The sequence below is a fragment of the Lutra lutra genome, chromosome 13 (genome assembly GCF_902655055.1).
Source record: "Lutra lutra chromosome 13, mLutLut1.2, whole genome shotgun sequence".
In the NCBI taxonomy this organism is placed as follows: Eukaryota; Metazoa; Chordata; class Mammalia; order Carnivora; family Mustelidae; genus Lutra; species Lutra lutra.
The window spans coordinates 68,037,339-68,053,043 of record NC_062290.1 but is presented as its reverse complement, the minus strand read 5'-3'; the positions used below and the strand labels follow the sequence as shown (position 1 = coordinate 68,053,043).

At 39.6% G+C, this 15,705-nt stretch overlaps 1 protein-coding gene across 1 annotated transcript; it reads left to right on the top strand.

Annotated features, from left to right (window-relative positions):
• Window positions 1-1,213: 1,213 nt before the first annotated feature.
• Window positions 1,214-2,169, top strand: LOC125083539 (olfactory receptor 13C2-like). Its single transcript, XM_047700256.1, is given in 2 exon segments — window positions 1,214-1,286; window positions 1,289-2,169. Coding segments are annotated over 2 exon segments (954 nt in total).
• The last annotated feature ends 13,536 nt before the right edge of the window (window positions 2,170-15,705 follow it).

Sequence of the window (15,705 nt, the reverse complement as noted above, 5' to 3'; positions counted from 1 at the left end):
GGAAAAGAAAATAGAACTTCTCACATGGGAAATCACAGATTATAAGGATCAAATGCAACTCTATGACAACACATTTGTAGGAAAATATCAAGTATCAAAACGAACTTCTCTCAAATCACTATGTTGAAGTCTTGCTTCTTTCTAACAGTCACCTTTCCTTGGTCCAATATTTCTTTTGAAGCATTAGTACTGTCAATTAGATTAAAACGTGTTGCAGATTGAAAAATTAAGAATTGATTCTATGCAGCCATACAGCTGGGGTTTAACTCTTAGTTCTACTGTTTGTTTAGCTGTATGACTTTAGGCAAATGACTTGACTTTTCTGTGCTTTATTTTCCTCCTCTATTATTAAAGATGATGAGGCTGATCACAGTAATTGCCTAATAGGTTTGCTCTTCAGACTAAATAGGTAATGCACAAAGCAAACAACTAGTAGGGGATTGACACAGAGTGAGAAATGTTAGTCATTATTTTGTCTTTCATTTTGTTTCTTTATCCAACAAATATTTTTGAACAACTGTCTCTGATTCCACTTTATTGTAGGTACTGGGACTATAGATGTAAATAAGAAGAGTACCTACCTTTATCAAGTTTACATGCTACTATGCAAGACAGATGGCAAACATAACATTATAACATATAATTTCAAGGAGTGACAAGATCATTGGTTTATTGTGTGGTGCTTTGTATTCAGTAAATATGGTTTATTGTTCAGTTACCCATAATACAATGTTAATTTTTATTATAACCTCTAGTTTACGTGTGAGATGATAAATATGGCAAAAAGCCCAGGCTTTATCAAGGAAGACTTAGTTAGGTTTGAATCTTACTTTATAATCTTGCTTTATATTTACTTTTAGTCAAGTTTATTTAATATTTACACTTTAGTTTACCTATCTGTAGACTGTGGATGATAATAGCTCTCTCTCAGCACTGTGATGAGATTAAGTAAATTACGTGCCATATTGTGTGTGGCTAAAAACATGCAAGTTTCCTCTTCCCGCCCTCCTCTTTATTCATATCTTACCTCTCTTTGGTTCACTTTTATTTACTTCTTTTTTTGTTTTTTCTTTCGCTTTTTCCTTTAAAAAATTTTTTCCTCTCTGGGAGTATGGTACTTATAAACTGGTTCACATTTGAAAGTAATCATAATGAGTCACATATTTTGTTTTAAAAAATTCTAATGTCTTACAGGTAAAACAGAAACTGTGAAATGGAATGGGAAAATCAAACCATTCTGGTGGAATTCTTCCTAAAGGGGCTTTCTGGTTACCCAAGGCTTGAGCTACTCTTTTTGTGCTAATCTTAATAATGTATGTTGTGATCCTTCTGGGCAATGGCACCCTTATTTTAATCAGCATCTTGGACTCCCACCTTCACACCCCTATGTACTTCTTCCTGGGGAACCTCTCCTTCTTGGACATCTGCTACACCACCACCTCCATTCCCTCCACGCTGGTGAGTTTCCTCTCGGAGAGAAAGACCATCTCCTTCTCTGGCTGTGCGGTGCAGATGTTCCTTGGCTTGGCCATGGGGACAACAGAGTGTGTGCTCCTGGGCATGATGGCCTTTGACCGGTATGTGGCTATCTGCAACCCCCTAAGATATACTGTCATCATGAGCAGGGATTCTTTTGTGCCCATGGCAGCTGGGTCCTGGATCATAGGAGTCATCAACTCTGCAGTACAAACTGTGTTTGTAGTACGATTGCCTTTCTGTAGGAATAATGTCATCAATCACTTCTCCTGTGAAATTCTGGCTGTCATGAAACTGGCCTGTGCTGACATCTCAGGCAATGAGTTCATCATGCTTGTGGCCACAACATTGTTTATATTGACACCACTGTGTTTAATCATTATCTCTTATACATTAATAGTTGTCAGCATCCTCAAAATTCGCTCTTCTGTGGGGAGAAGCAAAGCCTTCTCCACCTGCTCAGCCCACCTGACTGTGGTGATAATATTCTATGGAACCATTCTCTTCATGTACATGAAGCCCAAGTCTACAGAGACACTTAATTCAGATGACTTGGATGCTACTGACAAACTTATATCTATGTTCTATGGGGTTATGACTCCCATGATGAATCCTTTAATCTACAGTCTTAGGAACAAGGATGTGAAGGAGGCAGTTAAACACCTACTGAGTAGAAATGTGTTTAACAAATAAATGGGAAAGGGACCAGTAATTTTTATAATCACAATGTATAAATCAATTAGAGAAACTGAAGAGCCAAACAGATAGGTTCTTGCTGCTATGTCAAATTTGTCTCTCAAAGCTCTCAAGCTCTCAAGTATTCCTTGGGTGCAGTCATAATGAAAATAAGTAAATAAATGTCCATGTTTTAGGAGTCAATGATTGTAGTTTGTTCTTGTTCTTGTTGTTGAAGAGCTTGATTTTAAGGGTAAGCAGAGGGGTTGTGTAATAATAAGAGAGATTTCCAGACAGGAAAAAGTTAAGCTTGTATTAAAATCTTTAAAACGATTTTTATTTTATTTTATTTTTTTTTTAAGATTTTTATTTATTTATTTGACAGAGAGAGAGAGAGAGAGCACAAGTAGGCAGAGAGGCAGCCAGAGAGAGAGGGGGAGGCAGGCTCTCCGCTGAGCAGAGAGCCCAATGTGGGGCTTGATCCCAGGACCCTGAGATCATTCCTGAGCCGAAGGCAGAGGCTTAACCCACTGAGCCACCCAGGCGCCCCTAAAATGTTTTTTAAATAACATTATTTCCAAAACCAATTTCATACTTTATTACTTTCTTTATAAGACAAAATGAAAATTGGTTTCAGATTTTTAAAACTCAGTCAAAATTAAGAATTTACAGTACTGTGATTACTAGAAGAATCTTATTTATTTGGAGTCTATTCAGATATGTAATGCTGATTCTCCTCTGTCTATGTAGCTATGTAATATTAAACCTTTGGTTCTAGAATAGTATATTTTTAAAAATTTTTGTTCCTTCCACCTATGAGGCATTAAGTTATTATTATTTTCTGCTTTCAACATATCTACTTTGACAACCCTTTTCCCAAAGATCTTCTGATACATGGGCTTGACTGCTTTGGACTTGGAACCTAATACCTAATTTTTGAAGCCACTTGAAAATAAAAAGTAAATAACTTCTGAGTGAACTATCCACAGATGAAGGTAGAGCTGTATCTTTTCCTTTGTCCCATTGGCTCTCTAACCATGAAGTATGTTGCTGATCCAAAAGGAATTCTGTTAACTAGGGAATGGTGGGTCTACCTTTAGATGGTTTTTACATATGATTTTTATCTGGAAATTGTTATTCTTTGTTATGGTAACCTTCAGCTTTAAAAAATATTTACTTTTTATCATTTTATTTTTCCTAATCTGTATTGCACATTTTAAATATTGTGTTAGATTTTACTATTCAATAGTTCATCTTTTTTATTTCCTGCTATCATATTATCATATTATCCTCAGAATTTTTTTATTTAAAAATTTAAGTAATTTAGTTTATGTGTCTTTTATAATTTCAGAACACTTTAAGGTATTAAGTTAATTAGGTTTATTCTTTTGTTTAATTGCTTTAGTTTTCAAATGCTGCTTAAAACCCCACATTATTTAAGTAGTAATTTTTATTTAGATTTTAAAATATTCTTGTTTTTCTATTTTATCCTTTAATGTTTTTAGGTCTTGTGTTTATTTTTAATTGTAAGGTAGAGATTTATTTTCCCCTTACAGTTCAGAAAGAGGCAGCAGTGAGCATTATATAGGACACCACACCACACAGAGAAATGACTCCTTTATTTCATTGTCATGCTACTTCTCTTTTTTTTTAAGATTTTATTTATTTATTTGACAGACATAGATCACAAGTAGGCAGAGAGGCAGGCAGAGAGGGAGAGAGGAGGAAGCAGGTTCCTTGCCGAGCAGAGAGTCCAATGCGGGGCTTGATCCCAGGACCCTGAGATCATGACCTGAGCCAAAGGTAGAGGCTTTAACCCACTGAGCCACCCAGGTGTCCCGTCATGCTACTTCTATCTCTGTCTCCTTGAATCTTTTAGTTATCTTCCTAATTATTTTCTGAGAATATTTCCCAAGAAATATGAGAGAACCACAAGTTCTAGAACCTTCCTACACCCTATATCTAACTAACAATAACAAAAAGACCTAAGACTTAAGTGACTTCTTGGAATTGTGTACTTTCTGAAACTATATGGGGGATAAAATGTTTTCACTTTCTCCAGTACATAAAGCCAACAGCATTTTTCTCAAACCACAAGCTGTCAGCATTTCCGAGGAGGTCATGAATTGACAAACTACAGTAGAGGTTTTATGTAACAGGTTCACAGTCTGATACACATCAAATATATTTATTCCTAAGGTGGAGTTCTTGGGAATTTCTTTCCAGAAAGGTCATGTATATTATTTTTTGTGTCAGTCCTTTGCATTACTTTCTTTCATCATGATGCTAAATAAGAAGCTAGCTAGAACCCGGTTTATCCAAGTAAGACTTAAAAAAATAGAATCAGGGGTACCTGGGTGGCTCAGTGGGTTAAAGCCTCTGCCTTCTGCTCAGGTAATGATCCCGGGGTCCTGGGATTGAGCCCTACATTGGGCTCTCTGCTCAGCGGGAGCCTGCTTCCTCCAGTCTCTCTCTCTGCCTGCCTCTCTGCCTACTTGTGATCTCTGTCTGTCAAATAAATAAATTAAAAAAAAAATGGAATCAGAAATTTTAAAAACTGGGGTCAAGGTTGTTTCACTGATTCATGGTTGGATTGTTGGATTTAGACTTGGTCATTCTGAAGTTGCCCAGAAAGTGGAACCTTCATATTGCAGATCAACCCTTCTTTGAAAAGAGGAGACTAGCAATTTTTTAACTTTAGCTGACTTTCTTAGGAGAGAATAATGTGCCATTCAGAGGGAGATAGAATAGCTGAAAGGTGACTGAATGAGAGTGTTTAGAGACTACTGCTTGTGGCTGATCTCTTGTTCCACACCACTATTTCTGCTTCAGGGACAGTCATTTCTGCCTGTTCTTCATTGTCATCAATGTTGATGCATTCTTGGTCCAGTTTGTTTCTTCCCATGCATGGATGTATATTCCCTTCATTCACTGAACTATAGCTAGCTCTGGGCTTCTTTTTACTAATTGAAAGTTTGAGGAAGATATAAAGGAATGACACTGTAGAAAAGGAAAAAAGAAAAACCCTAATTAGACTTCAGATTTCACTGTTCCTGCCCTCCACCATGAGCTTTCATAAAGATTCCGTATCACCCAACTCTTTCCTTAGTCCCTTGTCCCCTGTTATGTTAATAGGGTTTACTGTGTCTCAGATTAGAATTATATCTTTAATTTATTATCACCCCAAGTCCCAGAAAAGCGTGAAATCTGCCCAGAAATTGTTTCTGCAGCCTAACACCATGAATTTAGATTTGGACTTTGGAAGACATCAAGTTCGGACCAAAGCTTAAGTAGTTGCTGTAGGCCAGGGCACAAACAGAACATAATGTCTGCTGTCCTGCTTCCCCTGCCCCAAAGAAACATCTTGTGTCTTGGAGCATGATGGTCCTAATAAAACCAACCTTGAAATGATGACCAGATATCTCTATTTGCTCAGAACTAGTCTACTTAACACCAGTTTCCCTGGTGTAATTAGTAATAATTCCCCCCTTTCATTGCCAAGTAGCCTAGTTTAGATGACCTAATATATGAACACCCTAAAAGTAGGGCGTATTAGAAGCAGCAGGACCATCAGATTCCAGGGAAGTGATAGGAATAGTAGATCATAACATTGTGATGGCTGCGTCCTGAGGTAGATAAGGTGAACACACAATAGCACATGGGAGATAACTCCCAAGGACGCTTCAAATTAAATGGGTGGTTCTTTCATCAAATTTGGAAATACACCATTGGACTTCAGTTGTCACTGAAAAATTGCTTAATATCCACCCATACAACTTTATCTGGATTGTGGACTTCCTTTCAGACAATAATTCACTAGAATGATTATTATTTCTGGTAACTCCTTGTTAGGATAATAAAACTCTTATCATGGAGGAGGAGTCAAGATGGTGGAGAAGTAGCAGGTTGAGACTACTTCAGGTAGCGGGAGATCAGCTAGATAGCTTATCTGAAGATTACAAACACCTACAAATCCAACGGGAGATCGAAGAGAAGAGGAACAGCAACTCTAGAGGCAGAAAATCAACCACTTTCTGAAAGGTAGGACTGACGGAGAGGTGAATCCAAAGCGACGGGAGGGTGGACTGCGGGGGGAGGGGCCGGCTCCCGGCGAGCAGCGGAGCAACGGAGCACAAAATCGGGACTTTTAAAAGTCTGTTCTGCTGAGGGACATCGCTCCAGAGGCTTAACCGGGGTGAGGCCCACGTGGGGTCAGCGTGGCCTAGGTCCCGCAGGGTCACAGAAGGATCGGGGTGTCTGAGTGTTGCAGAGCTCACAGGTATTGGAACGGGGAGGCCGGCTACGGAGACAGAGCCAAGGAGTGACTCTCACCTCGGGGTTACCTTGAACCGGTCGCGGGCTTGGTCGGCTCGGAGCGCGGCCGGAGGCCAGGGCGGCGGGAGTCATTGGGCGCTGTTCTCTGGGGGCGCACTGAGGGGTGGGGCCCCGGGCTCTCGGCTCCTCCGGGCTGGAGACCGGGAGGCCGCCATCTTCATTCCCGCCCTCCAGAACTCTACAGAAAGCGGTCAGGGAACAAAAGCTCCGAAAGCAAACCCAGCAAACCCGAGCGGATTACTCAGCGCGGCCCCGGGTAAGGGCGGTGCAACTCCGCCTGGGGCAAAGACACTTGAGAATCACTACAACAGGCCCCTCCCCCAGAAGATCAGCAAGAAACCCAGCCAGGACTAAGTTCACCTACCAAGAAGTGTAGTTTCAATACCAAGGAGAGCAGCAGAATTCCAGAGGAGGAGAAAGCAAAGCACGGAACTCATGGCTTTCTCCCCATGATTCTTTAGCCTTGCAGTTAATTTAATTTTTTTTTCTTTTTCAATTTTTTTTCTTCTGCTAAATTTTTTTAACTTTTACCCTTTTCTTATTTAACATTTTTAAACTAGTTTATCTAATATATATATATATATATTTTTTTTCCTTTTTATACTTTTTCTTTATTGGTTTTCTTTTTTTAATTTTTTTTTTCTTTCTTTCTGAACCTCTTTTTATCCCCTTTCTCCCCCCTCACGATTTGGGATCTCTTCTGATTTGGCTAAAGCATATTTTCCTGGGGTTGTTGCCACCCTTTTAGTATTTTACTTGCTCCTTCATATACTCTTTTTCTTTTTTAAAGATTTATATTTATTTATTTGACAGACAGAGATCACAAGTAGGCAGAGAGGCAGGCAGAGAGAGAGGAAGGGAAGCAGGCTCCCTGCTGAGCAGAGAGCCCGATGCGGGACTCGATCCCAGGACCCTGAGATCATGACCTGAGCCGAAGGCAGCGGCTTAATCCACTGAGCCACCCAGGTGCCCAGCTCCTTCATATACTCTTATCTGGACAAAATGACAAGGCGGAAAAATTCACCACAAAAAAAAGAACAAGAGGCAGTACCAAACCCTAGGGACCTAATCAATACAGACATTGGTAATATGTCAGATCCAGAGTTCAGAATGATGATTCTCAAGGTTCTAGCCGGGCTCGAAAAAGGCATGGAAGATATTAGAGAAACCCTCTCGGGAGATATAAAAGCCCTTTCTGGAGAAATAAAAGAACTAAAATCTAACCAAGTTGAAATAAAAAAAGCTCTTAATGAGGTGCAAACAAAAATGGAGGCTCTGACTGCTAGGATAAATGAGGCAGAAGAAAGAATTAGCGATATAGAAGACCAAATGACAGAGAATAAAGAAGCTGAGCAAAAGAGGGACAAACAGCTACTGGATCACGAGGGGAGAATTCGAGAGATAAGTGACACCATAAGATGAAACAACATTAGAATAATTGGGATTCCAGAAGAAGAGGAAACAGAGAGGGGAGCAGAAGGTATATTGGAGAGAATTATTGGAGTGAATTTCCCCAATATGGCAAAGGGAACAAGCATCAAAATCCAGGAGGTTCAGAGAACCCCCCTCAAGATCAATAAGAATAGGTCCACACCCCGTCACCTAATCATAAAATTGACAAGTCTTAGTGACAAAGAGAAGATCCTGAAAGCAGCCAGGGAAAAGAAGTCTGTAACGTACAATGGTAAAAATATTAGATTGGCAGCAGACTTATCCACAGAGACCTGGCAGGCCAGAAAGAGCTGGCATGATATATTCAGAGTACTAAACGAGAAAAACATGCAGCCAAGAATACTATATCCAGCTAGGCTATCATTGAAAATAGAAGGAGAGATTAAAAGCTTCCAGGACAAACAAAAACTGAAAGAATTTGCAAACACCAAACCAGCTCTACAAGAAATATTGAAAGGGGTTCTCTAAGCAAAGAGAGACCCTAAAAGAAGTAGATCAGAAAGCAACAGAGACAATATACAATAACAGTCACTTTACAGGCAATACAATGGCACTAAATTCATATCTCTCAATACTTACCCTGAATGTTAATGGGCTAAATGCCCCAATCAAAAGACACAGGGTAGCAGAATGGATAAAAAAACAAAACCCATCTATATGTTGCCTACAAGAAACTCATCTTAAACCCGAAGACACCTCCAGATTTAAAGTGAGGGGGTGGAAAACAATTTACCATGCTAATGGACATCAGAAGAAAGCAGGAGTGGCAATCCTTATAACAGATCAATTAGATTTTAAGCCAAAGACTATAATAAGAGATGAGGAAGGACACTATATCATACCTAAAGGAACTATCCAACAAGAAGATCTAACAATTTTAAATATCTCTGCCCCTAACGTGGGAGCAGCCAACTCTATAAACCAATTAATAACAAAATCAAAGAAACACATCGACAATAATACAATAATAGTAGGGGACTTTAACACTCCCCTCACTGAAATGGACAGATCATCCAAGCAAAAGATCAACAAGGAAATAAAGGCCTTAAATGACATACTGGACCAGATGGACATCACAGATATATTCAGAATATTTCATCCCAAAGCAACAGAAAACACATTCTTCTCTAGTGCACATGGAACATTCTCCAGAATAGATCACATCCTGGGTGTTAAATCAGGTCTCAACCGTTATCAAAAGATTGGAATCATTCCCTGCATATTTTCAGACCACAATGCTCTGAAGCTAGAACTCAATCACAAGAGGAAATTTGGAAAGAACCCAAATACATGGAGACTAAACAGCATCCTTCTAAAGAATGAATGGGTCAACCAGGAAATTAAAGAAGAATTGAAAAAATTCATGGAAACAAATGATAATGAAAACACAATGGTTCAAAATCTGTGGGACACAACAAAGGCAGTCCTGAGAGGAAAATATATAGCGGTACAAGCCTTTCTCAAGAAACAAGAAAGGTCTCAGGTACACAACCTAACCCTACACCTAAAAGAGCTGGAGAAAGAACAAGAAAGAAACCCTAAACCCAGCAGGAGAAGAGAAATCATAAAGATCAGAGCAGAAATCAATGAAATAGAAACCAAAAAAGCGGGGCGCCTGGGTGGCTCAGTGGGTTAAGCTGCTGCCTTCAGCTCAGGTCATGATCTCAGGTCATGGGATCGAGTCCCACATCGGGCTCTCTGCTCAGCAAGAAGCCTGCTTCCCTCTCTCTCTCTGCCTGCCTCTCTGTATACTTGTGATCTCTCTCTGTCAAATAAATAAATAAAATCTTAAAAAAAAAAAAAGAAACCAAAAAAGCAATAGAACAAATCAACGAAACTAGGAGCTGGTTCTTTGAAAGAATTAATAAGATTGATAAACCCCTGGCCAGACTTATCAAAAAGAAAAGTGAGAGGACCCAAATAAATAAAATCATGAATGAAAGAGGAGAGATCACAACGAACACCAAAGAAATACAGACAATTATAAGAACATACTATGAGCAACTCTATGCCAACAAATTTGACAATCTGGAAGAAATGGATGCATTCCTAGAGACATATAAACTACCACAACTGAACCAGGAAGAAATAGAAAGCCTCAACAGACCCATATCCAGTAAGGAGATTGAAACAGTCATCAAAAATCTCCAAACAAACAAAAGCCCAGGGCCAGATGGCTTCCCGGGGGAATTCTACCAAACATTTAAAGAAGAACTAATTCCTATTCTCCTGAAACTGTTCCAAAAAATAGAAATGGAAGGAAAACTTCCACACTCATTTTATGAGGCCAGCATCACCTTGATCCCAAAACCAGACAAGGATCCCATCAAAAAAGAGAACTACAGACCAATATCCTTGATGAACACAGATGCAAAAATTCTCACCAAAATACTAGCCAATAGGATTCAACAGTACATTAAAAGGATTATTCACCACGACCAAGTGGGATTTATTCCAGGGCTGCAAGGTTGGTTCAACATCCGCAAATCAATCAATGTGATACAACACATTAATAAAAGAAGGAACAAGAACCATATGATACTCTCCATAGATGCTGAAAAAGCATTGGACAAAGTACAGCATCCCTTCCTGATCAAAACTCTTCAAAGTGTAGGGATAGACGGCACATACCTCAATATTATCAAAGCCATCTATGAAAAACCCACTGCAAATATCATTCTCAACGGAGAAAAACTGAAAGCTTTTCCGCTAAGGTCAGGAACACGGCAGGGATGTCCGTTATCACCACTGCTATTCAACATAGTACTAGAAGTCCTAGCCTCAGCAATCAAACAACAAAAGGAAATTAAAGGCATCCAAATCGGCAAAGAAGAAGTCAAACTATCACTCTTCGCAGATGATATGATACTATATGTGGAAAACCCAAAAGACTCCACTCCAAAACTGCTAGAACTTGTACAGGAATTCAGTGAAGTGTCAGGATATAAAATCAATGCACAGAAATCAGTTGCATTTCTCTACACCAACAACAAGACAGAAGAAAGAGAAAATAAGGAGTCCATCCCATTTACAATTGCACCCAAAACTATAAGATACCTAGGAATAAACCTAACCAAAGAGACTAAGAATCTATACACAGAAAACTATAAAGTACTCATGAAAGAAATTGAGGAAGACACAAAGAAATGGAAAAATGTTCCATGCTCATGGATTGGAAGAATAAATATTGTGAAAATGTCTATGCTACCTAAAGCAATCTACATATTTAATGCAATTTCCTATCAAAGTACCATCCATTTTTTTCAAAGAAATGGAACAAATAATCCTAAAATTCATATGGAACCAGAAAAGACCTTGAATAGCCAAAGGAATATTGAAAAAGAAAGCCAAAGTTGGTGGCATCACAATTCCGGACTTCAAGCTCTATTACAAAGCTGTCATCATCAAGACAGCATGGTACTGGGACAAAAACAGACACATAGATCAATGGAACAGAATAGAGAGCCCAGAAATAGACCCTCAACTCTATGGTCAACTCATCTTCGACAAAGCAGGAAAGAATCTCCAATGGAACAAAGACAGCCTCTTCAATAAATGGTGTTGGGAAAATTGGACAGCCACATGCAGAAAAATGAAATTGGATCATTTCCTTACACCACACATGAAAATAGACTCAAAATGGATGAAGGATCTCAATGTGAGAAAGGAATCCATCAAAATCCTTGAGGAGAACACAGGCAGCAACCTCTTCGACCTCAGCTGCAGCAACATCTTCCTAGGAACATCGCCAAAAGCAAGGGAAGCAAGGGCAAAAATGAACTATTGGGATTTTATCAAGATCAAAAGCTTTTGCACAGCAAAGGAAACAGTGAACAAAACCAAAAGACAACTGACAGAATGGGAGAAGATATTTGCAAATGACATATCAGATAAAGGGCTAGTGTCCAAAATCTATAAAGAACTTAGCAAACTCAACACCCAAAGAACAAAGAATCCAATCAAGAAATGGGCAGAGGACATGAACAGACATTTCTGCAAAGAAGACATCCAGATGGCCAACAGACACATGAAAAAGTGCTCCATATCACTCGGCATCAGGGAAATACAAATCAAAACCACCATGAGATATCACCTCACACCAGTCAGAATGGCTAAAATTAACAAGTCAGGAAATGACAGATGCTGGCGAGGATGCGGAGAAAGGGGAACCCTCCTACACTGTTGGTGGGAATGCAAGCTGGTGCAACCACTCTGGAAAACAGCATGGAGGTTTCTCAAAATGTTGAAAATAGAACTACCCTATGACCCAGCAATTGCACTGCTGGGTTTTATCCTAAGGATACAAACGTAGTGATCCAAAGGGGCACGTGCACTCGAATGTTTATAGCAGCAATGTCTACAATAGCCAAACTATGGAAAGAACCTAGATGTCCATCAACAGACGAATGGATAAAGAAGATGTGGTATATATACACAATGGAATACTATGCAGCCATCAAAAGAAATGAAATCTTGCCATTTGCGACGACTTGGATGGAACTAGAGGGTACCATGCTTAGCGAAATAAGTCAATCGGAGAAAGACAACTATCATATGATCTCCTGATATGAGGGAGAGGAGATGCCACATGGGGGGTTAAGGGGGTAGGAGAAGCGTAAATGAAACAAGATGGAATTGGGAGGGAGACAAACCATGAGTGACTCTTAATCTCACAAAACAAACTGAGGGTTGATGGGGAGGAGGGTTGAGAGGGGGGTGGGATTATGGACACTGGGGAGCGTATTTGCTATGGTGAGTGCTGTGAAGTGTTTAAACCTGGTGATTCACAGACCTGTACCCCTGGGGATAAAAATATATTATATGTTTATAAAAAATAAAATTAAAAAAAATAAATAAAACTCTTATCATGTATTTATAAAAAATGTTTGCCCTTTTCATTTTTATTATGGGGAGAGTGGCAACCAATTCATCTAAAATGATATGTGATCACTGAATAACAAAAAAATGAGTGTCCAAAACAAAGCAACTTTGTGTTTTCCCACTGGAACATAGCTTTTTCATCAGAAGATCACTCTTATTGGCTTTGCCTCTTATGAGGTTAGAAATGTGTGGGAAATCTTCTAAACCTTTTAAACTTTGCCCTGTTACTCATCTTTAGCATTAAGTATTAAAATATAATGGAGTAATATCTACAGGAAAATATAAAAATTTTCATATACTTCCCTATTCACCATCATTGCTAAAGATTCAATAGTTCTTTTAACATAAAATTGCTTGATGGTCATACATCTACACATGGGTTTTCATTTGTTCTATTTGTACCTCTCATTGCTTAGAGACATTTCTTTTTTTTTAAATTTTTAAAAATTTTTTTATAAACATATAATGTATTATTAGCCCCAGGGGTAAGGTCTGTGAATCGCCAGGTTTACACACTTCACAGTACTCACCATAGCACATACCCTCCCCAATGTCCATAACCCAATCACCCTCTCCCTACCCCCCGCCCCCCTGCCACCCTCAGTTTGTTTTGTGACATTAAGAGTCTCTTACGGTTTGTCTCCCTCCCGATTCCATCTTGTTTCATTTATTCTTTTCCTACCCCCCAATCTCTCCCCCCCACCGCTGTTGCATCCCCATATCCTCATATCAGGGAGATCATATGATAGTTGAGACATTTCCTTTTTAAGGTTTTCTTTGTTTGACAGAGAGAAAGAGCACAAGCAGGGAGAGTGGCAGTCAAGGGAGAGGAAGAGGAAGGAGCAGGCTCCCTGTGTGAAGCAAGGAGCCCTGCTCAACCTCTGGGTCTTGGGATCATGACCTGAGTTGAAGACAGATGCTTAACCTACTGAGCCACCCAGGCACCCCTAGAGACATTTTTTTTTAAGATTTTATTTATTTATTGGACACAGAGAGATCACAAGTAGGCAGAGAGGCAGACAGAGAGAGAGAGGAGGAAGCAGGCTCCCACCAAGGAAAGAGCCCGATGCAGGGCTCGATCCCAGGACCCCGGGATCATGACCTGAGCCAAAGGCAGAGGCTTTAACCCTCTGAGCCACCCAGGCGCCCCATGAGACATTTTTTTTTATAAGACATCCTTGATATTCCTCTTGCTAATGGCCTTTAAGTCCATGAGAGATTTTCCTGTTATTTTTAAAGGAAAATAACTTGGAATCTTCAAAAATGAGTTGTCATTTGTGAGTCTATAAATTCTGAGGTATCTTGAAAATGTCAAGGTGTGTTCGCCATGACTCTGAAAAGACTGACATTAAAAGTCATACTTTCTGTTTACCATTAGATTGGGGAAAATGAATTTCTGGGATTTTTATAAGCCAGGGAAAATGTAGTTATTTAATATAATCTTGATTTATCGCATCCATGAAATATCTTGACTTCAGAAGGAAAAGAAGTTTTTCAAGTTTCTGTGAATGGGATATTAATTGTCTTTTTTAGGTTACCTTGAGACTTGGGGAAACCATGTCCTGTACAAGAAATGAATGCTGAGGGAAGATCAACTAAAGTGACAAGTAAACAAATTTTTTTCTGGCCAAATTTCCCCATGTGTCAAAAAAGATTACTTTGGACAGATGTAGATCTGTGTCTATAGCTTGCTTGATACTCATATTGGTCTGAAACATAAATATGTTAAGCATTTAGCTGTTGTTGCAGTTGAGAATTGCAATTGCAAATTGCTAATGCAATTTTTGTAGAATGTTTAATAATTTAATATCCATACTTATTGAGAAGTATAGGTGTGACCATTTTTAGATGTTTGGATTCAGGTAGAAGGCATGCCAGTCTATCATTAACAACAGTGTCTCAACAAGTGCAGATCAGAGCAGTTTCTCATCTTTTCTAGAAATAGCTTTATCCTCAGGTATATTTTTTTCACCTTGAGTTTTTTTTTTTTCTCAGAGAGAGAGAGAGAGAGATCACAAGTAGGCAGAGAGGCAGGCAAAGGGGGGGAAAGCAGGCTCCCTGCTAAGCAGAAAGCCCGATGCGGGGCTTCATCCCAGGACCCTGAGATCATGACCTGAGCAGAAGGCAGAGGCTTAACCCACTGAGCCACCCAGGCGCCCCCACCTTAGGTTTTTAAATAAGCACTGTGTGAGGACGCATTAACTGGACCCCAGGCAGAAAGTAGCTTGGCATATAAAATCATCAGGACAATTGACCCTGGTCTGAGGTAAAATATGTGGAGCTTTCTAGTAAATTCCTGCGTCTCTATCACCTGGACACAAGTAATTCTGTCCCAGAATCTGCTCATATTGCAGGCCTACTGGCTAGATAAGATCTACACAAATATTCTATTATATTGATGTTTTCCACAATTTACTTTGAAATTTGTTTATTTGCTTTACATCTGTTAGACATCACAGAGTGATGTTGTTTTTTTTAAGACTCTATTTATTTGACAGAGAGAGAGAGATCATAAGTAGGCCGAGAAGCAGGCAGAGAGAGAGCGGGGGAAGCAGGCTCCCTGCTGAGCAGAGAGTCCGATGTGGGACTCAATGCCAGGACCCTGAGATCATGACCTGAGCAGAAGGCAGAGGCTTAACCTTCTGAGCCACCCAGGCGCCCCTAAAGGTGTCTTTTTTTTAAGATTTTATTTATTTAGGGGCGCCTGGGTGGCTCAGTGGGTTAAGCCGCTGCCTTCGGCTCGGGTCATGATCTCAGGGTCCTGGGATCGAGCCCCGCATCGGGTTCTCTGCTCAGCAGGGAGCCTGCTTCCTCCTCTCTCTCTGTCTGCCTCTCTGCCTGCTTGTGATCTCTCTGTCAAATAAATAAATAAAATCTTAAAAAAAA